Source organism: Sparassis crispa (assembly GCF_003851025.1).
Source record: "Sparassis crispa DNA, contig_000014F, whole genome shotgun sequence".
NCBI classification, from domain to species: Eukaryota; Fungi; Basidiomycota; class Agaricomycetes; order Polyporales; family Sparassidaceae; genus Sparassis; species Sparassis crispa.
The window spans coordinates 264,833-292,634 of NW_020939761.1; the positions used below are offsets into that span (position 1 = coordinate 264,833).

At 51.5% G+C, this 27,802-nt stretch overlaps 8 protein-coding genes across 8 annotated transcripts; 3 read left to right on the forward strand and 5 right to left on the reverse strand.

The window, feature by feature from the left end:
• Positions 1–46: 46 nt before the first annotated feature.
• On the reverse strand, positions 47–6,415 carry SCP_1500820 (hypothetical protein; the record flags this gene model as incomplete). The annotated part of the gene is made up of 20 exons (XM_027764191.1): positions 47–103; positions 158–242; positions 294–382; positions 435–868; positions 924–1,083; positions 1,135–1,191; positions 1,246–1,455; positions 1,508–1,611; positions 1,666–1,834; positions 1,884–2,263; positions 2,317–3,008; positions 3,059–3,440; positions 3,498–3,828; positions 3,893–4,197; positions 4,255–4,627; positions 4,682–4,923; positions 4,981–5,097; positions 5,153–5,347; positions 5,436–5,982; positions 6,035–6,415. The coding sequence occupies 20 exons, from the start codon at positions 6,413–6,415 to the stop codon at positions 47–49; spliced, it is 5,310 nt and encodes a 1,769-aa protein (XP_027619992.1).
• A 399-nt stretch (positions 6,416–6,814) lies between these two features.
• SCP_1500830 (hypothetical protein) lies at positions 6,815–7,434 on the reverse strand (the record flags this gene model as incomplete). Its single annotated transcript, XM_027764192.1, has 4 exons — positions 6,815–7,123; positions 7,183–7,233; positions 7,292–7,362; positions 7,422–7,434. The coding sequence occupies 4 exons, from the start codon at positions 7,432–7,434 to the stop codon at positions 6,815–6,817; spliced, it is 444 nt and encodes a 147-aa protein (XP_027619993.1).
• Positions 7,435–8,548: 1,114 nt separating this feature from the next.
• SCP_1500840 (hypothetical protein) lies at positions 8,549–13,517 on the reverse strand (the record flags this gene model as incomplete). The annotated part of the gene is made up of 23 exons (XM_027764193.1): positions 8,549–8,617; positions 8,667–8,859; positions 8,911–8,981; positions 9,039–9,125; positions 9,186–9,332; positions 9,389–9,503; positions 9,555–9,660; positions 9,712–9,754; positions 9,810–9,944; positions 10,007–10,127; positions 10,184–10,404; positions 10,454–10,615; positions 10,679–10,799; positions 10,861–11,222; positions 11,275–11,408; positions 11,465–11,534; positions 11,590–11,638; positions 11,693–11,875; positions 11,939–12,025; positions 12,077–12,141; positions 12,199–12,347; positions 12,402–12,840; positions 12,894–13,517. 23 exons carry the CDS (start codon positions 13,515–13,517, stop codon positions 8,549–8,551), a joined length of 3,753 nt encoding a protein of 1,250 aa, XP_027619994.1.
• A 287-nt stretch (positions 13,518–13,804) lies between these two features.
• Positions 13,805–17,318, forward strand: SCP_1500850 (N-terminal acetyltransferase A complex subunit nat1; the record flags this gene model as incomplete). Its single annotated transcript, XM_027764194.1, has 16 exons — positions 13,805–13,955; positions 14,070–14,263; positions 14,312–14,515; positions 14,571–14,727; positions 14,794–14,916; positions 14,965–15,075; positions 15,126–15,613; positions 15,675–15,806; positions 15,901–15,980; positions 16,044–16,113; positions 16,167–16,221; positions 16,278–16,358; positions 16,418–16,618; positions 16,674–16,772; positions 16,824–17,068; positions 17,127–17,318. 16 exons carry the CDS (start codon positions 13,805–13,807, stop codon positions 17,316–17,318), a joined length of 2,583 nt encoding a protein of 860 aa, XP_027619995.1.
• Positions 17,319–17,582: 264 nt separating this feature from the next.
• On the forward strand, positions 17,583–18,246 carry SCP_1500860 (60S ribosomal protein; the record flags this gene model as incomplete). The annotated part of the gene is made up of 7 exons (XM_027764195.1): positions 17,583–17,599; positions 17,659–17,672; positions 17,730–17,760; positions 17,813–17,933; positions 17,994–18,079; positions 18,136–18,184; positions 18,244–18,246. 7 exons carry the CDS (start codon positions 17,583–17,585, stop codon positions 18,244–18,246), a joined length of 321 nt encoding a protein of 106 aa, XP_027619996.1.
• Positions 18,247–18,904: 658 nt separating this feature from the next.
• SCP_1500870 (hypothetical protein) lies at positions 18,905–20,969 on the forward strand (the record flags this gene model as incomplete). The annotated part of the gene is made up of 4 exons (XM_027764196.1): positions 18,905–18,925; positions 18,978–19,699; positions 19,758–20,541; positions 20,592–20,969. The coding sequence occupies 4 exons, from the start codon at positions 18,905–18,907 to the stop codon at positions 20,967–20,969; spliced, it is 1,905 nt and encodes a 634-aa protein (XP_027619997.1).
• An 828-nt stretch (positions 20,970–21,797) lies between these two features.
• On the reverse strand, positions 21,798–24,936 carry SCP_1500880 (hypothetical protein; the record flags this gene model as incomplete). The annotated part of the gene is made up of 7 exons (XM_027764197.1): positions 21,798–22,326; positions 22,444–22,572; positions 22,641–22,835; positions 22,910–23,160; positions 23,218–23,375; positions 23,431–23,603; positions 23,681–24,936. The coding sequence occupies 7 exons, from the start codon at positions 24,934–24,936 to the stop codon at positions 21,798–21,800; spliced, it is 2,691 nt and encodes an 896-aa protein (XP_027619998.1).
• Positions 24,937–25,208: 272 nt separating this feature from the next.
• On the reverse strand, positions 25,209–27,791 carry SCP_1500890 (hypothetical protein; the record flags this gene model as incomplete). The annotated part of the gene is made up of 8 exons (XM_027764198.1): positions 25,209–25,310; positions 25,367–25,478; positions 25,531–26,052; positions 26,106–26,230; positions 26,291–26,837; positions 26,892–27,002; positions 27,057–27,624; positions 27,683–27,791. 8 exons carry the CDS (start codon positions 27,789–27,791, stop codon positions 25,209–25,211), a joined length of 2,196 nt encoding a protein of 731 aa, XP_027619999.1.
• Between the last annotated feature and the right edge of the window lie 11 nt (positions 27,792–27,802).

The window sequence follows — 27,802 nt, forward strand, 5'->3', positions numbered from 1 at the left end:
CTGATGGAGCGGTAGTACAATACATTTAGTACAGTGCAATAACGTATTACATTACTTCAGAACGGCACAGCGGACAACTGGAAGAGTGGCTAGTGTTGAACCACTGTACGATTCGTCAGCGGCAACATTTATGCAAAGAAGACGTGGAACGGCAAACCTGAAACAAACAACCGGCATGGAAGCGGTTCTTACAGGTCCTGCACGGCTTTCGCGGTAGACTACCGTCCGTCGCGCTGATAATGCTAGGAAAAACACATGAGATGACATCACTGCATCGGTACCCCCCGACTCACGAATAGCATATGGCGCATTCAGGTATGCCTTCGAAGTGTGACGACACATTCTTTTTGAAGAAGCTGAAACCGTCAACGATGCGACCGCCCTGAGAGAAGTCCATATTATCTCAGGATAGACAGGATCGACGACGGACTCACCCTGAAGGACAGAATTTGTTGCACACCGAGCACCCATGCCCTCCACCGCTCTTCAGCTACTCCCAAGCGCTTTGTATCCTTGATCTCAATTCCATGCAAAGGATAATCCGAGGGCAATTTCACCGTGATCTCTAACTGATATTCATCCACTATATACGCAGCTGTCACTTCGCTGACAACGCTTGCAGTCTTAAGGGTGAAATTCTCGTCCACCAGGTCGGCCGTAGCGTCAGGATCTTTGACTTCAGACAATTCGGCTCGGACGATGATCGGCGAGAAGTAATTGGACGTGTAAGCTGTGACTGTGTTAAAGAGCTGACGGTCTTTACACTCTCGCAACCAATCCCGAATCAGTGATGGAACCACTAGCAGTGCCCTGTAGTAGAGATGAGCGGCGAGTAGCCGGAGGCTTAAAGGAGAATCTGTCGAATAGGCTGTCGAGCAGAATATGAGGCCTTCCGATATTCACCAGAAAATCAAGATTCTTACAATCAAGATAGTATTCGTCTACAGCCCAGACATCGAGTTTGAATGCCCTCAGTATACCCCCGTATAATCCCAGAATGTTCAGGATACTGGGCAGGAAATATAAAGACACCAAACTTTGATCTCGCAGATGATCAATGTACCCAGATCGGACTTTCAGCGACTAGACAAATAATATGAGGTGAAGAAGATCAGACATTTGATATGTACACACTGCATTCGTGAACAGATCGAAGACGATCATCCACGCGAGGAGGTATCCGGATAATTGCTGTGAGCGAAGTTAACCAAGTGCGTAGACATGAGGACAGCAGGTAACACGCACTTGATCGTCATGCTCCACAGGGTCTTCGTAGTTCAAATTGCGCTGTAGGATATGGACCAGTTCCAGCGGGAGTTCAGGCCGCAGGGTAGTCTCCGAATCAACAGCTGCCTCAATGACCAGATGTTCGGTGTATTTCCTCGCTGCCTCGTGTAAGAGTCGATGGCCCATTCGCTGCACGTCAATAGAAGCGTCGGTGATGATATGGCAGAACTGGATGGCATCATGAGAAACTACCGTTTGGGAGACAACTCAGATCACTTGCTTTTGGTAACGTGGTCTCATCGATGAGAGACGTGGGAAGGTCCTGGACAATCTGCAAGGCGAGCTCGCGACAGATGGATAGTGGAAAAGATGACCTATCCGCATCTATGAAAAGCGCAATCAGCTATCTGAGAATGTTGCTTTACAGATGCCTCTCACCAAGCTTCGTGGCCACGAGGTCACGGACTAATGTGAGACAAGTTGTCCGTCTGTCTTCCCATACAGCACGCAAAGCTTTGTTCGTGGAGACCAAGTCTTGTATCGCGATGAACAGCCGTAATGATCTGCTCAACGTCACCAAAGTCGAAGGTTCGGTGAAGGAAGAGTTCTGACCCAGATGTTAACATCTTCCCTCATGCAGAGCGTTTCAAACGTACCTCGAGATTGTTCTCCAAAACATCGAAGATTAGATCCCAGTGGGCACCGGGCATGTTCTGCAGGATAGGTACAAGATGGAAAAAGGTGGAGGTCATCTCTCCCTGGACTTCCTCGTCCAAATCTTCATCGGACGTAATCCACTGCTGGCATGCCTTCATGAAGTTCACCGCTCTTGGCTGAGACAAAAAGACAACGTCCGATTCAGGATCAGGCGCAGTAACATTCAGTCTGCGTAAGAGCCAGAGACCATCCGTGTTGGCCTTGGAGGGACGGACTCCAAGTACTGCCGCTGCTAACTCATTTCTGTAGCGATCCAATAGAGGCGGCTCGGGAGCGAAGCGCGTGACTGCAAGTGCAATTGCTAATGATGTCTGCGGGGCTGTATGGAATTTTCAGGAAAGTCTCGGTGCGGGAAGGAAAGCAGAATCTGACCTGACTTTTCCAGCTTACGACATAGGGACATCCAAAGATTGGCCTCTCCCTTGCTAGAGTTGTTGAGGACATGTTGTAAGATCATGTAGAGGATACGAGATTCTCGCACTGTATCGTCGTGCTTCGCGTGCTCGATCAGATCACCAATGAGCCTCCCGACCTCATCCGTATGCGAGATCGCGGAACCCGAAAGGACCTCGTTGACAGCGCTGGCGTGCCAACCTTCCTCTTGTGAAGAAGACAGGAGGTACGTCGTTACTTGCTGCACCCGCGATTGCAATTCCTGTAGGACGGTCTTCGGTAGATGAGGTTTGAACACCGGACTCTGGGCAAAGGGGACCTTGACAAAATCGTCTGCGTAGAGAGACAATGCGAGGAAATGCCGCAGTGCCCACATATTTTCTCTCGCAGCTTGGCGGTCCTGGATGAGATGTAATAACAGACCGTTGATGATACGCGAATATTCCGAGTACCCGGCGTGGTCGAAGGCTTCAGTGTGGGACCATTCGTATTCGTACTGAGAGGACGGTGGGACAAGAGGATCCATTGCAGCTAAGCTTGGGTCAGCAGGCATCGATGGTAAAGCATCAAGCATGACATCCACGTCGTCTCTGGATGGGAAGACATCGTGAACGACATCAACGGCCAAGCCGGGGCAATCCTGCACCAGCATCTGCAGTATGTCCTCAGGGCTGGAGGAGAGATTGTCAGCCAAAGCAGCCTGTTATCGAGGTGAACTTACGCCGGTCGTGCAGAACAATCAACGAGCAACTCGCGAAGTCTCCGACGGATAACTGCGCGAGCATTCTCCTGCACACCTTCTGTCACCTGTGCCAGCCAAGCCTCCCAGAGTGATCTAGTTAATAGCAGCTGCTCTGCTTCTACTTGCAGGAACTGGGGAAGTAAGAAGGCGAACAAGAAGATGTCCGGCATCAAAGCGACAGAGACCTTGGCTGGCAACGGTAAAGACTGGTTTTCCACCAGGACACGGACGAGCTCGAGGAGGGTGTCAAATGAGTCTAACGCCACAGATTCGTCGTATAAGGTGGTATGGAAGTGGTGAGCGAACGCATGGCAGATACTCTCAACCAAGCCCTGGGTGCAACTCGCCGAGAAGAAGAAATCTATCGGAGGATGAAAAACTCAGACTGAACGGTATGTATTACAAGAATGGACCATACCTGATACGCGGAGCAATTTCTGAATAAGCGCCAGTTCGGGATTTCCCATTGTACCAGTCACTGCCACAGTGAGCAGGCGACCAGCCAGATCATCCAGTTCATTCACTTCATGCTTCAGGTATTGAGGAAGGAATCCTCTCTCCGCAGCATCCAGAAGAGGCGGAAGTGTAGTGACTGCGGTGTCCGGATGCGATGCAATCTCCAGGAGGGCTCTGTGCCATAGGGCTGAGCACAGCGCATCATCCTTGCGGTGCGAGAGATATACAAGTAGAAGGGAGGGAGCGAAGGAAATGAGCTGGTACGCATGTCGTTGAATTGTCTCGTCGATACCCTGCGAATATAAAGATGGAACGGTGAGAACCAGCTATGTCTTATGATACATGCCTCTTGCGCACCGCGGCAAGCTCAGGATCGTCAAACAGTCTTTCGCCAAATGTGTCCAAGACATTCACCAGCGACGAGATGCGCTCGGCGGAAGGAGCATCTATGGAGTTTAGCATTTGATCACATTGCCGAACGGCGGCTTGCAAGACATCTCCGGTGAGGACCCTCGTAGCACCTTCGAGAAGGCTTCCCTGTTGGAATTGTTTCAGGAAGACTTTTAGGAGGACTGAGATCAGCGGTGAAATAACTGTGTTGTTGTACTTAAATTGTTCTTTCACGCCCGACGACAGAACATCCCATGCAGCACGGAACAATTCTGTAGATTAGACATTAAGTCCAAGCATCCACTGAATCCGATTGATATTCGGCCTACCGGTATCCAGTCGATTCAGCGACAGCAGGGTCCGAGCTAGTAGGGACGCGGCAGTGGCGTTCTCCACCTTCAAGTGGCCCGCACTGAGCTCCCTCCACGCTTTGGCGAACTGTTCCCTGGCAAGTTTCTTAGCGACCTCAGTGCAAGCACTGGGATCTGCGTCCGGGCTACCCATCGCCAGGAGGGCCGCGTCCTCAGGTGCACTGCTCATCAGACGTCGCACGAAAAATATCAGGGACTCCAGTAAAGATGAGAGGAACGCAGCAGAGGTTGTAGTCCGGTCCAGCGAACTCAGAGCGCGCCCGTCGATGGCGGCCCAAAACGAGGCGAAGAGATCTTCCAGCGGGGAGAGGGATGACGTTGAAGCCAGTATCTAGAGAAGAAACAGTTCAGTGCGTTAACCAAGGGGGCTCGGTAAAAAACTGACCGAAGACGGGATAGTGGACAAGATCACAAGCACTGTTGGATAACCCTGCAGCGGCATGCCCGCACAACCCAGCTCAAGGAATTGCAGAAATTCTCGATATGCCTTAGAAGGGCCAAGAGCTGGAACAGCTGGGGCCTTCTGTGCTGGGCTTAAAGTCTCATCTTCACTGTCATCAGACCCAGACTCGTCTGCTTCTTCTTCCTTCTCGGATGTGGCTGCAATTTCCCAAGCGTTCGGAAATTCTACGCGATGAAACTTCACATCTGGATCGAAGGACACCACCGATAGGTACCACTTACCTTTCAAAAACGTGAGGAGTGGCTGCCACATGGACCCTCTTACGTTCTGATCTGGCTCAATCCAAGCTGAGCGCAGTACAGCACTGCTCAATACTGGCAATTGTGTCTTGAGATGTCCTGACGTTAGCATAAGCACGAAGATCACGACAGTAGAAAAGGTCTTCTGATGTACCTCTACATGTCCGGAGTAATGTCTGGAGCAGAGACCATGCCGCCTTGCGCACATTAGGTTGGCCGTATCCAGCGCTCTGGACCTGCACGAAAGGCGGCGTCTGCAGATGGTAAAGCGCCGACCACAGAACTGGGTTCGAGAACGGCGCGAGGAGCTCTTCTGGGATAATGCCATCTTCCATGTCAAAATGGCCATCTGCGCGGAAAAAAAGGAGCGAGACCGAAGAACATGGATATTATTTCAACTGCGTACAGGTACGTCATGAAAAACATGGACCACCCACTTAGTACCCACTCCGCTGAACCGAAGGCCCCCACCCGTAGCCTTGCCATCCTGTCCTGCACATTCTCCTCGTCTTCTTCGGACTTTGACCGGATACTGGCATCTTCGTCCTGTCTTGGCGGAATGGATCTTGGAACGGGTCTCCCGCCCTTCTTGTGGGGTGCGGACGCTGGGGTCACTGACTGAGGAGGATTTACGTACAGGTAGATTGCCATGGGATCAAGAAGCGTGTTCTGTATGAACTCCCACAGGGAGGCCAGCAGGCTTTCATTCAGAACAAGTTTCTTTCCAGATGCCTTGGAGAGCGAGACGGCATCGTTCCAACAGTCCCGGGCAAGAGCGGAGACCTGACGATCAACATCATGCGCTGCCATGCACCACGACCCGAGAATGTACTGCGCTTGGTCCATGGATGCGACTTCACGTATGAAAAATAGAAGCTGATCCCGGACTGAGCCTGGCAAACGCAGCAAGGACGAGTGCACTCCTGCGGCTAGCAGTCGGATACGACGGGAAGGGTGAAGAAACAGCGGAGGAACATGGTGAAGCTAAGCCGGGATAAGACAACATTCGAGGAATACAATGAATACCGAGACATACCCAGACGGGAATGGCGTCCACAAGGGCATGCACAATCGTACTGTCACTACCCTCGAATCGGCCTCGATCCACCCATGCAGACTGAAACTCTTCTAATGCTCTTCTCTTGGTAGTTGCATCCTTCTTTGGAAGTCTCCTGAGCACCACCAACAGCTCCGGCGGTAGCCTCTGTGCGAGGCCAAGTGTATCGAGAGGATCAGGCTGGGCTGGTGCCGGCTTCACTGGTGGGATGTACACCTTTTTCCTGGGCTCCACGTTTTTCTTGTCCTTTCCTTTCGGTTTCTTCTCTTTCGGCACAGCTGGCTCGTCGAGATGTCCCGCAGCTTTTCTGGCATGTTTCTTACGGGTTGCTGACGTTGCAGAGGACTTCCCCTTCGCCATCGCGACGTCGCTCGAGCAGATAAATCGAACAAGTTGGAGGTAGATGATCAAGCAAAGGTGGCAAGTTCTGAATGTTTGTATGTTCTATGTACTTCTCCAAGTCACATAAATACAAGATGCAGTGCGTCATTCTGACGCACTGGCAGGGGTCCTCGGAATTCCCCTTTGAGCAACCCTGCCCCCGGTCACGTTCCCTGCAAAATCTTCCTGGACCGCGGTAGGTAAGTAGGTGCGGTGATTACTAGTCTCCCAAAGGCAGTTGTAGCCACCCTGCTTCAACCATCCGTGTCTGATTACGTGACTTCGTAGAGTGAATGTACATTCATCATAAGTACACACTGCTGACGTTTTACATTGCCAATAACATAACTACGACAAGACAGAGAAAATCATTTCGAATCATAGTGCAGCCAGCTGATCTACGAGATCTTCCATGACAGACTTGGAAGAAGTGTGCCCCGTGTTCTCTTGAGACACAGGCGACGGTGGGCTTGGGACCATGGAAAATCGCTTGACAGGGACGAGCGGCGTACCTCGAGGCTCAAAACCGGGCGCGATGCGATGAAGAGCCTCGAGTTTCCGCCGCTCCTTCTCGTCCTCCCGGGCTTTTAGGAAGGCTTCCCGACGAGCTGTATGCGCAGCAAGCGTAGATCTCCGAGAATCCTCCAGAGTGAGCACATGGGGCTCAAGGGTAAAAGGATAGACGAACTTGCAGTGCACAGACCGCTTCAGGATTACCACGGGTGGATTATGGGATGATCACTCACATATGCAGTAACGTTGTCAGGCAATGGATGAATATCTGGAGGCAACTCAACCTGTTTCACGAACACTGTATCTAAGTGATTTCCCCGGACACCAAATAAATGAACTCACTGGTCGCGGCACGCGAAGACTAGGCGACTTTATCAGAGGAACACGGGAAGCTGCGGCATATTGTGATTGTGCTTTCTCGATTGGAGTTAGCACCTTCCAGAGTATATTTTCATTTAGATCGTAAACGCACATTGCCCCGACATTGTGGTGTTTGGATCGCGTAAGAAGGGCAGGAAGATGAATGAATGCGGAGTTGGCGCGTGAGCTGAGTAGATAATTAAGCTCACAAGGTAAGTAGTTAAACGGTACCGTCAGTCACGCGTCACGCATCGCGCTCCAATTGATCAAAGGTAGGTAGGTACTATCCTAGGCACAGTTCTGCAAACTCTTTCAGTGTGCTGCTCATAGCTCCCTGACAACTTCATGAAATCCCTTGAAACTTGCAGTCTATGTACAATAATGTCCCCTCTACAAGGTTATCAAAGTAGCATGTTAAAATTCCCAGAACTTATGTTCTCGGAGACCTTCCGGTGACGAGAGTGCAAGTGCGCAGGGTAATGCAAAATCGTCACAAGCCTGTCACGATGAGCGCCCTTCGGCATGCCCGGCAAATTTGATGGCTCGGTCAACGCAAGCGGTGTGCACAGTTCTGCAAAGCCGCTTTGGGCGACGGAGTCTGAATTTCATCACGCTGTGGCGGATGGATGTAACGCGTCTTTCTCGCAACATAGCATAGAGCAAGAACAACTTCGCATGGCGTCAATCGGGGTCACTCTGAAGGTAGCTCCATGTTAAAAAGGCTTATATTATGGGTGGCAAAATTTTAGGATGAGTACTGCAAGAAGGATCTCCACATCAGCTGTATTTCCGGCACTTACATTGGGGTGCAAAACCATGCAATCGCTCTCCCATTTGTTTCCACATCAACAAATTATCATACACAGGGTTGAAACATGTTTAGATAGTGTCCATACAACTACTAACCAAACCCATTAAAATATTTTTGAGAATTGGACGAGATATTCGCATTTTGCATATTGATGCGCACTTTGCAGAACTGTGCCTAGGATAGTAGAGTAGGTAGGTATCTTACCGGCCTGAAATCGCCAATCTGATGATCCGGGTCCATATCGTAATCCGAACAGAGTCAAGTACGACTCTACGAGAAGCAGCCTAGATGATATAAAAATAAAGACCGTGCAAAGACAACAGGGAAAAATTGCAGTCAGAGATACAGTACCATCCGCTAACGAACATCTACAGGAAATGGTATCTACATATTCACAAGGGGCATTATCGATCGTGAGTAGACATGCATCAATTATCTGGCAAAGGGGCCTTCGCCTTGCGTTTCGCAGCTCTCTTCGCTTGCTGTTTCAACTTCGCCTATTGGACGTTATGTGCATGCAGTCGCATCGCGGGGATATAAACTCACCTTGGCCCGTGTCCTTGCCCCTCTACCTAGCTTCTCCTCTTCTGGTTGCTCAGCCTCGTCCTCGGACTCAGATACCGCCTCCTCTTCCTTAGCTGTAGCCGGCTCCTCCTCTTCATCTTCTTCACTCGTCTCTGAAGGAGGGGATTCTTCCTCATCCGAATCATCTGCTTTTCGACGCTTCGTGCGAGCCCGCCTACGTTATGATATGAGATCCAGCCATCGAGGCACTGTAAATAGAACTCACTTTGCATGGCCATTTGTCTTTGCTGCACCCTTGCGTTTTGCTCCGGCTTTGCGTTCTGCACGAGCTTTTTCCTGAAGGGAAAAATCATCCATCTGACAATTAGTTGATACGGGATCGATGACATATACCTTTGCTTCCTGACCAGGCTTTGGCTGCTTTGGCTGCTCTAAGAGCCATGCTAGTGCTTCGTCAGGTAAGTATACGGTCTTCATGATCTGCCAGAGCGATGGCGCGTTAGAATGATCACACTCAGAACTAAGATTGATCCCATTCACCTCTTTGGCAGCCTCTGGATTGGGCAGAGGTCGCAAAATGTCACCCGGTAAGCGTACTTTGCCTGGATAGCTCTCTAGACTCCATGAGTGTAACTTGGCGCGTGCCTTGATCAAGTGTTGGGCTAGCTCGCTCGCGGCATAGAGATTCTGTGGTCCGATGTTGAGTGCCTCCAAAGGTGCAACGTAGTTGACAAGTATATTACCTCGCTATAGGTATGCGATTCAGCGTCTCTCACAGTCTTCGCCTTCAGAGCTAGATGGTATAACAAGGCAATGTTCTCGTTCGATGCAACGAGGTCGAGATAGAAATCCATAGTTCTAGCAATGCCAGGTGTGAGCAATAACACCCAAGGATAAGCGGTCACCTACTTGGCAATATCACGAAAGGGATCAGGTGTAAGCGAGAAATCAGGATGGTGTGCTAGTACGTGCAGAAAACGAATGAAGAGCATCTCAAAGCTCGCCAGTCTGATTGCTGGTAAGATGCGTATCAGCACTGGCCCACGACAGGAGCTGTTATTCATACCTTTGGGCATGGTGCGCATGGAATGGATCACGTATGCCTTCGCCTAAAACAGAATGTTGAATGACGTTGGCTGAACGGGCACAACCACATCTGCTTACCTTGTTCTTAATATCAGCTTCCGGGTCGTGTACCGACAAGAATGGAAGCACATTAAACTGGACTGGTAGTTTGCGAGCAGTTAAGAGGGTAACTAACTTGTCCATGAACTGCACGCGAACTTGGAAACACGAGTCCTATACATCAGACAGATGTCAGTGATTTTCGTCGTTCCGATGCAGATATAGTAGGTATTCACCTGGACCATGAGAGCTAAAACAACAAAACCAGGGGAGATCTCGGGCATGAACGCTTCTACATTGGCTAGATGCAACAGAGAGATTGCGGCCTGTAACCTCATGCGCGACTTCGTCTTCGGACTGATAATGTACTTAGTCCTGTCGCCGAACCATGACCGATATTGGCATGCACTTACTCATCCCGTGCCCCTGCGCTCAGAGAGCCGTTGTATTGCAGCAACGTTGCGAACATCTTCAATGCAGGCTTTGCTATCTCGAGCGCCGTTGCATCCGCAGCGTGCGCAAGACACCTATTGCGGCAGACTTTGAGAGCTAGAACTTTGGCCCTCACTTCCGAGGTCACGTCGGCCTCTTCTCCCCACTCCTCCACATTCTCCTCGTCGGTCTCCATGTATTCCTGGTAGCGATATGATTAGTTTATCATAGCTATAATAACATAGGCCCACATTTTCATTCGGCGCCATAAGAACTTGCTTGAGGAGGAAGGCCACGATGACATCACTCTTTGGCTCAAAAGCATCTGGCATTCGTAGGGAAAACTGTGATAGGACTGCAATGTGGGCTAAACGCAGCTCGGGATCCGCGTCCTGAAGTCCATCCGCAATTGACTGTAACGAACGAGATCAAGATCAACTCTCGAGCCAGAACAAAGGCATCAGTGAAAAACTGACTTCTACCACCTGCTCACATAGGCCTTCTGAGTTCTTGGAATAAGCCAATAACCGCGCGGCGAACTTGGCGTGTCGGTGATTGGACTCCATGACAAATCGCATGACTCGCTCCATGGTGCGCCTGTCATATCAAATCCGTCAGGTCAAACAAAAACAACAAGAGAAACCCATTCGCCACATACTTGTCAGTAGGCGCTGACTTGTTATCCCAACCTGCCACTGCTGAAAGAGCCTGAAGGCATACCTCAACTAGTCTGCTATTCCTCTCATCAGCAATCGCCTTGGAGAGCTCTCCAATGTGAGATTGATAGATCGCAGGACAATGCTTCGAAACGTAGTTCATCCAGATTTGAGCGTTGCGCGCCGAAACCTGCGCCTGACTCGAGCCCTGTCCGTCACCTCCTGCATCACCTTTCTGCAAGCGCTTTACGAATGTGGGAATTGATGACTGGTTCACAATCCGGAGACTCGCACGCCGTAGTAGAATTGTCATCGTCGGCACGATAGATGAAGACAGCTGTTCGACTCGTCGCATGAAGTCATTCTAGAAGACCACAATGAGTGAATTCAGGAGGAAGTTTTCAAACATTACTCACAGAAGCCTTCACTAGGCCCTTCACATCCACTTGTACATCCATGCATGTTCTTAATAACTTGTAGAGCCTGTTTTCATTCAGTTTCGCGAATGCATGCAGGTCCTCTGCGGCTTTCTGCGGGTCCGGGAATAGCGCTGATCACACGAATCAATTTATAAGCGATGGAGAAAGAAAGATGATCCCGACCGACCTGACATGCGCTTAATTCCCTGATTGAGTCTTTCAGTGATAGCTTCCTCATTATCGTCGATAACACCGCCCTATTACAATTGAGTTTCATCGCATGCACAGAGTGTAAGTGAAAACACGACAGACATTATTTTCGACGCAACATTGCAAGAATTTCTCAAACCCGGTGGGCCGCCTGGTAAGAAGTTTGTGAATGGTCAAGGTAAGGGGACGGCTAGGTTGAACTCACGTTACTTTCAATGCTGAGAAGCTCAGCAAGGCGTTGATGGCGGTCTCGTCCAAAAATCGCATGGTGAATAAGAGGCGATCCGTCCATGCTGCTTCGTCGATTTCTGTGTTCTTGGAAGTTGATGATGATGGTGGCGAGGGCAGGGGTAAGATGTATTCAGCGATGACTTGCTCAGCCACAGCTCTATCACAGACAGCGAGGTCACGTAAGTGAGACAGTCCGATCTCTGCACAGACTCTGACTGACTTCACTTCTCCCGTGGTCATAGACATGTGCAGAATTGCTTCTGGTATCCAGGCGAAATGTTTCACAGAAGCCGGATCGCTGTTCTCGCTATGGACAAAGTTTTAAGCGAAAAGTAGAGAAGAATCGGAATATACCTACATCTCAGGATAAGCAAGACTGTAGAGCCGGCCAATTGCATTCATAGCTTCGACACGGACTGAATGCTGAAAGGTATGAAATAATTGAGGTGACTTTCTGCCACATAGTCGAGGAGACAGTACCTTCTTATCAAGACAGCGACCGGCTACAGAGTGCAGCTGCTTCTCCGAGACGTAGTGAAGAACAGTTTCGTAATCTAGCTGATAATACAGCTTGCAGACAGCAGCTCTGACTTTTTCATCAGGATCTAACAATTTGAGACGGAGTGCCTCTTATGAATGGAGATCAGGATAGGAACCGTTGCATACAGAGAAAGAACAAATACCTTCAATCGGATCCCTCATCTCAGGCAGATTAACGAGCACCCCTCTTGTTGCTTCCAAGAATGCCACTCTGACCACTGATGCCTTATCATTCTTCCGGAGTAACCATTGATTCCATGTTGTAGGATATTTCTTCACGAATTCTGTTCCACCCTTATCCGCGAACATCTCGCCGAGGACTTGCGTGGCCATGACGCGGATCTGGTTCTCTTCTACACGGAGCTCTTCCTCCAGTTGGGGAACAACGTTATGAAGAAGGGTTGGACACGAGCGGTTGAGTTGCTTAATGAGGTCGTGTGCCGTGCGAACTTCCTCAAATTCTTCGTCTCGTGAATGTTGTACAATGATATCGGTGAAATACTGGCAGACATGGCGCTGCAGCTTGTCAGATGTCGCGTTGCACACTTGAACGGCGAGACGGTAAGCTGGTTGATCCATGCGCTTTTGACAAAAGCATTAGCCGTAAACTGATAGTTAGAACGTGGCCGACGTACAGCATTCTTATCCATAAATTGCGCCATGATACACTCGAGGACATCAGCGGGCAAATTCTGACACTCGTCCAAAAGAGCAATAAGGATATCGGCCATGAACAGTTCGATTTTCTTCGCGAGATCACGTCTGACCAAACCAAAAAAGTCACGAAATATATCGGCCATGAGTTCGTCGGCATTTGGAAGATCACAGACGAGGACCACACTCTTGACAGTCGATAGAGACTCAAGCAGGTGAAAATACTCGTTGTAGTACGGAGAGTCGGAGCCCTTGAGACCAGTAGATAGTTGCCTGAAGAAGAACTGGAAGATGTCTCGAAGCTCGTGGTGGGTATACGGCGCGTCTGGAGCATAGAGTCTCAGAAGGTCGGCAAGACAACATGCAGCGTAGGCCTTGACGCCTCTGTCTTTGTGAAGAAGTATGGACGTGCTGACAAGCTCTTTGCGCACTGCGGACAACGAGTTGACATCAACGAGCTCTTGGTCCATGTCTGCGAGCTCTGTATGAAGGGCCTTCAACTTTTTGAGGAGCGCATCAGTAGATAGTCCTTTCCCGACAAGTTTGTCGTGAAACTTCAGCTTCTTTGGGCTACTGTGGCCCCCTGTTCGTGTCTGAGCAACCATGCCTACGTGAAGGAGGTTCAGTAATGGACTGCGCATATAAACATAACTCATACTGTAGAATATATTTTGGGAGAGATGAACAGTCAGATATCTGTCTGTCAATCCGAGATCAAAAACGGTGGCGAGGTCATGAAAAGAGTGGAAGAGTGAGGGGAAGTGGCCGGCAGTGTGAGCGCGTACCGCGTTGTTGTGAGGTGTTGTTGCCGACCTCATCGTCCTCGACGTTCTCGAACCTCTCTAGTTGTCACGGTCCTGCTAGTCGTCCGACTCAGTGTTGTGGTTGTCCTATGCCTCCATCAGGGATTCCCGCCAAACGAGTATTGTCCTCGAAGGAGGCTACACTCTTCAAAGAACTACTTGGCCTCTACGAAGCGAAGCAGCTCAAGAAAGGCCTCAAAACCGCTGACCAGATCCTCAAAAAGTTTCCAGAACATGGCGGTACGTCGTTCTACATGTAGGCCCTCAAGATCGGGTGTGATAGGCATGACTGGACGAAGCTGCCATCTGTTGGCACTCGTATGTTATTGCTCAGCTAACACATATTTCGCACAGAAACCCTCTGCATGAAAGGTCTCATCCTCACGCACATGGGACGAAGAGAGGAAGGCCTCGATCTCGTCAAGCAGGGTATCCGGCTCGACCTGACGTCCCACATCTGCTGGCACGTCTTCGGTCTCATCCAGAAGGGAGAGAAAAACTATGAGGAAGCGCTGAAATCGTACACACAGGCGTTGCGTTTCGACAAGGTGAGCAGTCCGACTCTGCAAACGGGCGGTCGATTGACCGGCTCGCAGGAAAACCTGAACATCCTGCGGGACGCGGCGCTCCTGCAGACGCAGCTGCGCAACTTCGACGGGCTGGTGGAGACGCGACATACGCTGCTCAGACTGCGGCCGACGCTGCGGCAGCACTGGATCGGGCTCGCGGTCGCGTACCATCTGAACGGGAACCTGGCGGAGGCGCGCAAGGTGCTGGAGCACTACGAATCGACGTTGAAGGTGCGTGGGTTGGTTCGGGTTCGAGTCCGGGCGCGGGGTCCACATGCATGAGCAGAACGTCCCAGACTACGACTCGGAGCACTCGGAGACGCTGGTTTACCACGTCCGGCTGCTGGAAGACATGGGGGAGGCGAGCTCGGCGCTGGCGCTGCTGGACGTGAACGCCAAGTCGCGGGCGATCATCGATCGGATGGCCATCATGGAGTTCCGAGGTGCGTGGTGTGCGCGTGCGCGGGCGGCGCGATGTCGTGGTGTGCGAGACTGAGTGCTCGCTGCAGCCCGGCTGATGTCGAAGCTCGGGATGGACGGCGCGGACGACGCGTGGCAGGCGCTGATTGAGCAGAATCCGGACTGCCATGAATATTATAGCGGCTTCCTGTCGAGCCGTGGTATCGAGCTCGGTGCGCGTTCTTTCTTGAGCAGGCAGCGCGACGTCTGATCAGGCCCAGGTACGATCACGGACGAGAATCGCGAGCAGGCGGTGCGATATCTAGGCGAGTTTTCGGAACAGATACCGCGGGCGAGTGCGCCTCGACGTCTCTGGCTGAACATCGCGGTTGGTATGTTTGTGTCCGTGCGCGTAGTTATGGTAGCAGCTCACACTCTGCAGGCGACAAATTCAGAGAGCTCGTTGAGTCATACCTGGTGTCTGGACTTGAAAAGGGCATTCCGTCGCTATTCTCTGACGTGAAGGCGCTGTATGCGGACCCATCGAAGCAGCAGGTGATCGAAGAGGTCGTCGAGGCGCAGCGGGAGAAGCTGGCAGCGGAACCTGCATCAGACGCAGCATCGGAACCGACAACCTACCTATGGACTCTCTACTTCCTTGCCCAACACCACTCGAAGTTGTCCCGGCACACGCGTGCAATTTCCCTACTGGACGTGGCCATTACTCATACGCCTACCTTGCCGGAGCTGTACATGTTTAAAGCGCGGGTGCTGAAGCGTTGTGGCGATTTCATAGGCGCAGCACGGTTCATGGATGAGGCGCGCATGCTAGACCTCCAAGATCGGTTCTTAAATACGAAATGCGCTCAGTATAGGCTCAGAGCCAACCTGGTCAACGAAGCGAATGACATTCTCGGTCTGTTCACCAAGGTGAGTGGCGGGGCATCGGTCCTCAGTGGTGAACTCACGCGGCGTGTCTGTGATCGGTCAGAAAGATGCACCGAGTCCAGGCGCGGATCTGGAGGAAATGCAGTCATTGCTGTATCTCATGGAGGAGGCGGATGCGCACGTGCGCAAGGACAACATGGGGCTGGCTCTGAAGAGGTACACTGCTGTGCAAAAGGTCCGTGCAATTGTTGAAACCTTGCGCAGGGCTACCATCCATGCCTGGTGTTCGCTGTCGATCGGAGATTCATGCTGCACGACGCTCCTGCCAGGTTTTCGACGAATTCGAGGATGATCAGTTCGATTTTCACGGGTACTCCATCCGCCATTTCACCATCAACGCCTACCTAGGGTATGTGTTTGACTTTGTGTTATTTCGGTGTCTGATTTGTTGTGTTGTGCGTTGTCGTGAAAGTCTGATTTCGTGGGAAGATCATCTCCGCTCACATCCAGCATATATCCACACGGCGCTGGCTGCATCTCGTGTTGGCATCCCGCTACCACATCAATACCAGTATTTTCTAACAATTTTATGCAGATCTACATACGACTACATGACGACCCTTCCCTCGCTAGTAGCTCCACGTCGACAGGTCTGGGTTTCTACGACTTGGCGAATCACCGATCACTGAGTATCCTGTTGCAATAGGACATCTGACGGACGCGGAGAAGAAGGCCAAGAAAAAGGCCAAGAAGGCCGCGCAGAAGGTCCATGACGAGACCAAGAAGGGTATTTACGTTATCTCCACAATCACTCTAGGAGTACTCATATATGTGCACCTGTCGCAGCCACTCCAAATGCCCCGAGTGCTAACGAGGACAAGGGCCTGGAGCCCGGTCCCATGAAGGACGATGACCCAGATGGCACGAAGTTATTGCAGTTGCCTGATCCGCTGGAACGAGCGGCGAAGTTGGTCGCTCCGTTGAGCACGCTCGCGAAAGACAATATCGATGCGTGGATAGCTATTTACGATGTTGCGGTCCGACGCAGTAAGCTCACTACACTGTCATTGAAATGTCTGGTTGAGCCTACTTCGTGTTGCAGAGAAATACTTGCAAGCGGTAAAAGCGTTAAACAACGCGCGTTCTTTGGATTCCGATCACCCTGAGCTGCATATTCGCCTTGCGCACTTCCGAATACAAGGCAAGTGTTCCTTAGACCTTCATTTTGGTATAACGCATAATCTGTCATTAGTGTCGTCACTGCCACAAGATCCTCCTGCACCCATTGGCCCGGTAGTCACCTCTGCGCTCGCAAGGTTGTTGCCTGAAGAGCTCTCTTTGGAAGTATTCAATTCGCAGCACCTACAACAACACTCCACCGACGCCAAAGCGATCCTTGCGGTGGCAAAAGTGTCTCAGCTGCTGCAGGCTACACGAGAAGAAGTAGAAAATGCCGTCTTTGCTATTCTTGCCCCCGATGTACATATGGATATCAAGGTACGGCGCGCCGATCATCTTAGAAGAATGCTTCTGGCTGATCTTCCCAACAAATTAGACTGCACTGCAGGTTGTAGGTTTCCTGCAAGTGATCAAGTCACCGCGAACGGAGGAGTTCAGGAGAGGGTGTGACGCCAGATTTGAGCTGTCCACGGTGTTCAAATCTCCGAGTGATATCGCTGCGATCTCTTGGAACGCGAGTGCTGCGATGGCAGAAGACACGAAGGTAGAAACGGAGGATTCGAATTAGATGTAAGGCCATTATGTAGATCTTGCTCCCTTTCACCACCATTTACCTCCTGCATGAGAGAAGATGTTTCTCAGCACGTATTTCAATACTGTAATGTTTAGATGTTCGATCACTCTGAATGATTTCACTTGGTCTAATAGTTGAGACGGAGTTTCAACTTTAAAAGTGCAACTGCTTGCCATATCGGCGACTGCCGCTCGTCACTATCGAGAGTCAAGACCACGGTGCGCCCTAAACTTCGTCAACGGCGACGACGCTATCGAAATGGTTAACATTCCCAAGTGCGTGCAGAACATATGCGTATATATGCTGTGATACTGACTACGTTGTGATCGAACAGGACACGACGGACCTGTGAGTTTCCGGTCATAGATCACGCATGAAGACAGTTATTGACAGAGGGACACACAGACTGTAAGGGCAAGCAGTGCAGGAAGCACACGTGAGTCTCGTCTTCGTCTGTTTGTTTGGTGCGAGGTCTGATAGGTGTGCAGTCCCCACAAAGTGACGCAGTATAAGAAGGGAAAGGATTCGCTGGCTGCGCAGGGAAAGCGTCGTTATGACCGCAAACAGTCAGGTTATGGTGGTCAGACCAAGCCCGTCTTCCACAAGAAGGTACGTTGTCTTGGTTCTGTGCCATGCGAGTGGGAGCTGAGAGGTTCTTTTGTATGCTAGGCGAAGACAACGAAGAAGGTCGTGCTGAGACTGGAGTGCACAGTATGCAAATACAAGATGCAGTTGTCACTCAAGCGCTGCAAGCAGTACGTCGTTGTAGTGCCCCATAGTCCTCATATTAATGAATATATCTACTACCCAGCTTCGAGCTCGGTGGCGAGAAGAAGACGAAGGGTGCCGCACTTCAATTCGTACGTTGCCCATGTTGGACACCTTGATGTAGGATTATTCTGATACATCTTTGTTTCAGTGATCGTGTTCGCGCTCTCTCTATCTTCTGTGCTCCTTCCTACTGTTACTACTGTTTCCGCCGCCGCAAGCTTTATGTGATATGCAATCCTACCATGCATATGTTGCAAAATGTATCAGTATCTGAAGCCAGCGTGTATGAGATGCAGTGGCAGGCCGGAACTTGGAGTGATTGTCTTTTCCTTCCTCCGTCCCGAGCCAAAGACTTGCCTGACATTCAGAGTTCTGTTGCTTGTCCTCACTGCACGCCCGCCTGACTATGCCGCGTGCAGTTCTGTGGTAGACCGGTACAGAGCTCTTTCTGCTAAATCATAGTTTTTATTCGTGTACATGTGCATGTGCGTGCTCGCCGCTCGGCAGATGACCCTCATGTTCATCATGAAGTTGGCGCTCTATGCAAGCCAGCTTTCACGACGCCGTTCTGTTCTTTGTTCAGCCTATTCAGCAAGATATCTCTGAGACTCAAGCAGGACGTTCACAACAGAGTTCATAAGGCCTTGGTAAGGCACGGCTGTTTAACGCAGAGTTGGACACCAGCATACTTCACGATCTTGACTCTCAGCTAAACGTTGGCTAGACTCGACCGCTCTAAGCACCTAATTCCAGTTGCAGTAGCTGAAATATTGGCAAGACCTTGAGGCGGAAGGGACGTGTTCACCGAGATGAGGACAGTGCGGTGTTTCGTTCGTTCTCGTTCTTTCACACCAACCATCTTGAAGCTTACCCCAATCACAGTGGTATGATAATGAAGGCAAGCCATACCTACACCGCGGTACCACTACTGTGCGGGGCTGCACTCGTCTAAACTGTACATTCAAACATCCGGACCAACCAGGCTGGGAGCAAGCTTTAACGAGCCGTGATAAGCCGGCGCCACACCTCCTCGCAGACGAGGAAATGGACAAGGTATACGGTCCGCCAATAGTTCCTGTGCATCATCGTCCCCGTTCCCCATATGTCCCGCGCAACCGAGGGGGGCATTCTCCAGCCCGCTCACGTTCTCCCGGTCGCTCGCCGCGCCGCCGACCGAAGTCTCGCTCGGTATCTCCCCGCCGCCGCTCACGAAGCAAGGAGCGCCAAAGGAGAAACGACTCAGTGTCTTTCAGTGAAAATTCCTCTCCATTTCGCACTCGGCCGCACCGATTGTCCCCAGGGAGGTTGACCGAGCGACGTTCTCCAATCCATGACAGTCGCAAAGGCAGCCTCCCCAAATCCAACACGTCTGATAATGTTGCTATCAAGTTATCAGAATCTCCGGTTCTTGCAGCGGCCAGGGTTGGTGATGCGCCGATGAAGAAGGGTACGTTGAAGATCGTCATGCCTGCGGCAACCGCGCCCGAGGTGGTACCCGTGGAAGTCGTGCCCAGATCAATCACAAACTCGGTGAAGGCGGAGGCACAACCAGACCCGGTGCTCACCGCCGAAGACAAACGCAAGACATGGGCAACTCGCATTGAGTAAGTCAGAGCACCGTCTGTCCACCTTTGTCCGCTTGTCTGACGTAGGCTTGCGTAGAATTCTTTCCACCGCGACGACCGTCCGTGCTGAAAGGGAGAAGCTCGATCGTGATTTGCGCGACCTCTCACGGCTCGTGGGCTCGTCACATTTCACGAGTCTGCCTGAAGAAGAGCAGACACGGGTGCAGGCGCACGTCTCGGACCTCGAGACCCGCCGCGCTGCACGCGAGGCCGAGCTCAAGCGCACAGTGTCGGCCCTAGCGGAGGTCGATGATTTGCCCGCGCTCGCTACTGAACAACCGCCCTCCAATACCGAGCTTGTCACACAAATTGAGGAGCTGAGAAGCTCCGTTGCACAACTGAGTGAGCTGCTGCAGACCGTCAGCGCGCGCGTGCACGCTGGTGGAGTGCGCGCCGAACAAGGTAGCTCAACGCCGGCGAAGCGGCGCAAATTGTCGACAGACGGTAGTGGCAGCGACGCGCCAACGTTGGTCGAGGCCGCGGAATTGAATGAGATGAGGCAGCGGATGGACTCCCTCGAGCAGAGCTTGGCTGGCGTCGAAAACAATGTGAACACGCTGTACGGCGATATGTCTCAGGAGGTGACTGCACTGCGAGAGGAGATGGCTCAGAATGCGGCAGCGCGCCGTCGGTCACCCTCACTCTCCGAGGGCGCAGCGCAACGACTGGAGTCGCTGGAGAAGGAGGTAACGACCACAGGCGAGGAGATCGCGGAGCTCGCGCAGGAGGTTGGAGGCCTCATTCGTGACCGCGGCACAATGCTCATCGAGAGCGAACGCCTGAAGCTGGAGAACCATGAGCTGAAGAAGCAGATCGAAGAAGTGAGTGGCTTTCCCTTTACCGAACAGCCGTGTCTAACACATAGGTCTAGTTGCAGGGAAGCTACAAAACCAGCTTGGAAACCATGCGGAAGGAAATTAGCGTGCTTAATGCCGCCGTCATCTTGCGGCTAGCGCAACCTCCTCCCGCGACCATCACTACCTGTCCGTGGGATGTAGACCAGATCCTCGACGCCGTTCGGCCATCGCTCACGGCGTTCGTCCGAACAGAGGTCCAGCCTCTACTCGACGGGCTCAGAAACTCTGTGCAGGAGCTGCTCGCAGTGCATGATGCGCAGTTTTGTGGCATGATGGCCTCGAAGCTAGCCGTCACTTTACAGGCGGCGGAGGCCATGCGGACTTGGCTTGACCGGGTAGGTATGGGTGCATTGGGCACACCTGCGAACGCGAATGGCCTAGGGCAGCATTGACTTGTCTACAGATGGTTATGTTTTTCGCATATCATTATGCGTTTCTTTCTCTGTGTTGTCATATGTCTGTTGTAATATCCCATGTCATGCATAGCACTCTCACTACCTTCTTTTTTCTCTATGAGCTCTTTTCCGCCTCGGGACTGACATGACTCTGTTTTTGCGAACGGCTGTAAGACTAAGAACGTGGACACGTAGCGCCATATAGGAATAGACAAGGTCAACTGCAACTGCCATACAAAGGGTTCCTTATATCGTCTTCACCCAAATAAATGGCTTGCCTTCTGCTGAAAATGTTGCATGCCATAGAAGAGGCTGTCTCCCCAATGTTGTTCTCACCCAATTCTCACCTACGATATCGATGCGCCCGGGCTGGACCAGCTCACAATTACAATTCGGACTTGTCGGCTTCTCCCACAGAAGGCGTGAAGGAAAAATGTAGACAAGCTAGGATCGGACAAAACACCTCACTAGCACGAAAATGTGGCCAAACTCGGGAGAACAATCGACGGCTATATGCAGCACTGGATAATATAGACGCACGCTTGGGCGCACGCCGGCATGTAATTCAGTAATTGAGCTTGGACGTTTGGAAGTCGATGCACGATTATATGACATGACACGCACTGGTGCAGTATGTAGTATAGACTACGACGGACGTCCGATAGCCAACGATAACTTGCGAATGTAATGGAGGATGTATGCAACGATATGGACGAGTGTTAGGATGTATAGTGTATGTATGTGCAGAGGGTAAATAGTAAGAGAACAATCCACGAGAGCAAGTACTACGACAAGGACGCGCATCAGAACCTTGGACAAACAAATCTAACCGTAATTTAATTCGCCGCCGCCATACCCTGGAAGTGCTTCTTGACGCGATTGATATGGGTCCCGGGGATTGTAGCCACCTCCCCGACCTACGGGAATCGGAGGACGAGCAGGGAGATGTGCGGGTCGGTTCATGGCTTGGGGCTGCTGCCAAGGTGGCATGGGCGGAGGCGGCTGACCAGGATGCAATGAATACGGCGGCATCATCATTGGAGGACCAGGTCCCCCAACCGGGTAACGAGGAGGGGGAGGGGGAGGATGTGGATATCCTGGAGGAGGATAAGCAGAGAAAGATGACGGAGGGGGAAACGGCGGATGAGGGTAGTGTTGAGGCGGAGGTCCGGTACGAAATACTTCGCGAGGGGGAGGTGGACCACGTCGAGAATGCATCGGATGTTGTTGGATGAGAGGCATCGGCAGGGGTCTTGGTGGTCCATCCATATGCATTGGACCCGGCAGACCTGCAAGACCTTGATGGCGACGGCCGCGTTTGTCGAACTCGTGTGACGCCTCGTACGTTGGAAGGCTGATGGCCAGTGCACAACAACAGTTACAGAAGGGTGTAGAAGAAGAGACCAAAAAAAAAGGTTGAGTGATCATTGCAACGAGAGGAAGAAATACGCTCAATGGAGCGGATGCCCACGTTTTTGGATCCGCCGGTAGAGGGTCTGTCCAGAAGTAATCATGATCCAGAGCCTGCGATGCTGTGATGCGCTCTCTTGGGTTGCACGTCAACAGCTTGTCCAACAAATCGCATGTTTCCGGACCAGTACTGGGCGAGATGGTAAGTATGCATAATATAGAAATGGACGCCGCGATGATTCGGGATGAGACACCAACGTTTCGTAGGTTTGCTTCACTCGTCTGGAGTACATCTGGAATCGCTTGACTCCTTCGCAACCGGGCAGCATATCGAAATTTGGCCAACTGTGCTGATTCGGTGTTCCACACAATTGCCATATTCTGTCGAGCTGGTCCAAGTCCGACGTTCCAGGTAGTATTGGTCTTCGCGAGAACATCTCGCCCAAAACACAGCTGTATGGCAACGTCAGCCGACTCAGCTAGCTAGATGCACACACGGAGTATCTAGGCAAAATACGATTACGCACCCAATACCCCACATGTCGACTTCCCCACCATACTGTCTTGCGCCTAGCAGCAGCTCTGGGGGCCGATACCATCTGGTCACCACACAATTGGTATACTTACGCTCCTTACCACGCAAGTCTTCTTTGAACTCGCCCCCTCTGACGATATTGGGATCGTACGCCCGCGCAAGACCGAAGTCGGCAACCTTGAGAGAACCAGTATTAGATATCAGCAAGTTCGCTGCCTTCATGTCGCGGTGAAGAATGTGATTCTTCAAGAAAAGGTAATGTGAGTCAGCACGCCAGAGCTATGCAAGTGTCTGGCCAACCCGATGCATATACTCGGTTCCCTCTAGTAGCTGTTTCATGTAGAGCTTGATTTGACTGGGCGAAAGCTTCACGCGTTCATTCTCTAACAGGCCTGCGAGATCATGGTCCATGTACGGGAAGACCATGTACACCGAAAGTGGTGACTCCCTGCCATTACCTAGGGAGAGCGTTTAGATAGACTTTTCAAGTCAGCAAAACATAACTGTCCGTACTTTTGACCACGAACATATCCAAAATATCTACGATGCATGGATGCTTGAGTGCCTTGAGAATCTTGATCTCACGTAAGGCAGTAACTGGCATGCCTTCCTTCTCGTTGTGCATTAGGATCCGTTTCAAAGCGACGACGTGGCCTTTCTTATGATGTACGGCTTTGTGGACCTCGCTAAAAATGCGAAATGAGTCAAGAAACGGTGTAGTTGTTGGAGGTAAACTAGTCCAATAGGGAGAGAATAAGCGCACCCAAATGTCCCTTCACCCAGTTTCGTCAACACATCGTAGTCCTCCTGCCTTCCGCAGCCCACAAACATACGGCCATAAAGACGCTCTTCGTCTTCCCGCGTGCGCTCTACAGGCTTGCGTTTGGGACGCTGCACGACAGATTCCCGCGTAACTTGCCGTTTCTCATCTTTCTTCTCTGCTTTCCTGGTGTCCGAGCGAGTTTTAGCCAAAGGCACAGAGACAGGTGAATGTATGTTCGCAGGTGTGGTTGGCTTTTTTGACGGTAGCGACGCCACATTCAAATGTCCCGTCGAAAGGGCCGAAGGCTGGACAGTATTTGCGGGAGATACGGGCGGCTGCTGTGAAGACATGGGGGATTTGTGTTCGACCTGAGGTCGTGGTGGAGTGTGCGGTGAAAGAGGACGGGGGGGAGTTATTGCACGAGGAGACACCGGGCGGTAGGAGTCACCTTCACGGTCCAATGAACCCCCGTCTCTGCGTCTGTCTCTGTGCCAGTCGCGTCTAGCGTCCCAGCGATCATCTAGCGGTGGTGGTCTGTAGTGCCGGTCCTCGTCTCGGGGACGGTGCTCTCTGCTGTAATCATCATCCCGCCGTGAAAATCTCTCGGTGTCGTAATAGTTGTCCTTTACGGAAGTGGTGGACCGTGGCGGTGGCAAACGATGCTTCTCCTTTGTAGACGCCGGAGAAAGTGGTGACCGGGAACGAGGTGAAGACACCGATCGCGATGACCGCCGTCGTTCTCTCTCCCAATCACGACGAGGAGGAGAATTCGGGCGGTAGACGTCCGCTTCGCGTTCGCGGGGAGGGTAACGAGACGGATAACTGTGCTGCGGCTGTGCCCACCTTCCAGTCTCGTAACGATCTGCTGTAGGTTCCCATCTGTCTCCCGCGCGAGAGGCCGCAGTCCACACGTCGTGCCGCCCCTGGCGCGAACGCGGCCGCGACCGTCTCCAATCTTCGTCTTCTTTATGGCGGTGCTGGCTTTCGAACACATGTTCGTATACCATCCCCTTCGCTCTCGAATCACCATTCTTTCGAATCTCCTCCGGCTCGACAACAGACTTCTTCTTGAAAGGAAATTTGACCTTACTTGGGAGCTTCAGTGGCGGGGTGGCTGCGCTAGTCGCCGGCGCTACAGGTGAAGGAGACGCGTCGTCGAGCTCGCCTTCCTCTGGAGAGGATGTCGCCTGTCTCTTGAGAGGTCTTGCACCATCCGGAGTCGTCGAGGCGCTGCGTTTTGAAGGAGTAGAGACCATCGCCAGCGGTGGCGAAGAAGAGCGAAGGAGAGAGAGTGCGTGAGAATACTTTCCCCACACGAAAAGGAGCTCTAATTTTGGCCCAAAATAATTCAATAACACCTAGGCTAGGGTTTCGACTTCGTGAAGCCAAAAGCACAGATTTACATTCTACTACAATTTGCGATCCGTCGTAACAACACTGTGCATACACCTGGGATAACTGACCAAATATCTATGCAACAGCGACAACCACAGGAGAAAATCCAGATCAGCTATACACTTCGGGAGAGTCAGTCGTCTTTGTACCAGTACTCCATGCCAGTGTGGTTTTCATAATGCTTCAGGATCCGAACAACCTCCGATACGTCAAGGAATTTGTTCGCCACGAGCATCTGACGTGAAAGAATTGATAAGCAGCACAGGGGATACAAAAAGCGCGGAAGTATACCAGAAGGAAGCCTCTCAGAGCCCCCCAGCCTGCAGCGCGATGGATCATCCGCCAATATTTGTCAATGAAAGCTATTACTCCCTTAGCATAGCCTTTGTAGACAAAGCTTATCCTGTAAGGTGTCGATCACTTCAATTCCGAAAGAACGCGACTGAGACGCTGACCGGTTAAGCATGATCCATCTGTTCCAGAGAGCTAGTAGGACCTTGTCCTCGTCTCGCACATCGTCTAATTCAAAAAGTTCCTCTTCTCTTTCTACAATTGACCATGATAACACTCCAAACGGTTCCAAGGGCAGAGTATTGAGAAGGTCGAATATCCGAGGCCCGCCCGGACGGCACGAATAGTAAACTTCGCCGTCCTCGGATTGGTCTGGAAGATAAGGATATTGTGCAGCTGGCGCCAAGGGATCCGAGGGAGGCGGAGGAGTAGGATAGCGCTCGGGCAAGGAACCTCGAGTAGACGCTTGCTTTCTCACTTGAGCGGTAGAGGGCTGGCGAGCTTCAGTCTTGATGGTAGGGGAATCGGCACGAAACTTCTTCGGAATGAGAACTGGGGAAGGGGGAATATCCGTGAGGTCAATGGTAGTCCTTTCAGCTGGACCATCGAATAGAGATGAGATGGGAGCCAGTTGAGCTACAGCAGCGGGGCCTGGTGACATCCGTTCAGGCTCCACGCGAGCCTCACTGGAACTCAATCTCATTGTGGATGCTCGAAGTGCTAAACATAATCAACTGACCTGGCTCGCATGCCCGCTCTGACATCCTGTGAGGCGCTTTCTTCGTCTTCATCTTCCGACTCAGACTCGGACTCTTGAGAGTCAATATCAGGGATCACAAGACTCAGTGTCAACGATTGGATGTCCTTCCATGAAAGCCATATGTCAGTCTCCAGCAGAGAGCAGAATAGCGGATCAGTGCGTACATCAATTTGTGTTTCTCTCCAAGTGAATTTTACTTCGTCATGGTCGCGTCCCAGATGGAAAGTGAGCATGTTTCGGGTGTTAAACTGACCATGGAGCTGGCATAGTGGGCATTCCCATTGATACATCTTACCCACTCGCTCTTCATCGTTGTCCACCCTTTCTCCATCTGGTACCTCGGAAGTTTCGTCGTTGTCCGGACGGTATATATACGAGACGTTGATGGGAGCAGGAGGTGGTTGCACGGGTTGCGTTTGGACACCGGCGAGGCGACATCGGTGCCTGAAACCACGTCGCAAGTTCCGTACGAGAAATGGCAGCCTCCGATATTCCCTGAGTCGCACTGTCGGTAATGTAAGAGCATTCAGGGCGGCCATCAATTCTTCTACGTCTTCTTCGCCATTCGCAGACTCCGTTGCAGGGCTCGAGCTTGAGTCGGACCCTTCGATAACGTCGAATGGATCTGCTTTTGGTGCGGATTTCGGTGCATCCTTCTCGGATGCTCCTTCCCTTGACTTGCGAAAACTAGTGGCCGATAAGTTTTTCCTTCTGTAGTCCTGTTAATAGCTGTGGGTAGATCATCATAATACTGAAGGCACCCACGATTGTTGGCCGCTCACACTAGTCTCTTCTTCCTCATCCGATGATTCACCCGATGGAATATGTGACCAAGCAGCCGTTTTCCGTGCGCTCTTGGTCGCTAATTGCATTCTTCTGCAATCCCGTCATGAGTTGTATATGAGCCACAGTGAACGACGAATCACGCACGGTGGCTTTCCACCGGATGGTACATGCACTTCTTCCTCTGATGACTCGGAAGAGGATTCGTCAGGTCCGACAACAAAGCCATCCCATGGTGGCATCGGTATTCTGAAACCAGGTCGTTTTACCAACAACTGCTTGGATGGAGTGGGTTCTGCATGCTTCGGTGTGGGCATTACGGCTGTTATACGAGAAGCCGAGCGACTGGAGAGCTCATTTCCTACGCGTTTACGTGAGGAACCGGGAGTATGAGCTTCTTCAAGAGCCATCCATGCCGGCTTCAAGGGCGCTGATTTGATCGGACGGGCAGGACGATGGAGGAGGGGAGCGATGTATGTGAACGAAGAAGGAAGCTTTGAAGAGGTGTTGGAATATGCAGCCTTTCGCGCAGTGATACCTCTATAAACATTTTCTTCTATGCGATCTCGCCTTTGTGCAGCGCCGTGGGCCACCTTGGTTACTCGTATCGGTTCCCTATCTCGTCCCTGAGAAAGATTTAGTACAGTATTGTTCGATACCGCACGATGGATATCGGTGAAGACTTCACGCTGAGAAGGTGCTGCTGCAGGGCCTCCTGTTCGCAAAAGTGATTGGATAAGCATGTGATCCCGGGAGGGGACCATGCACTTTACCCGACTTTCTTGCAATGCTTGTTTTAAGAAATTCCGGCTGAGTGTTCGAAGGACCAGCAGCAGCAGACACATCGAGATTTGGCGGTGGGTACCTCCGGCGTGGGTCCATGTTACTGCAGT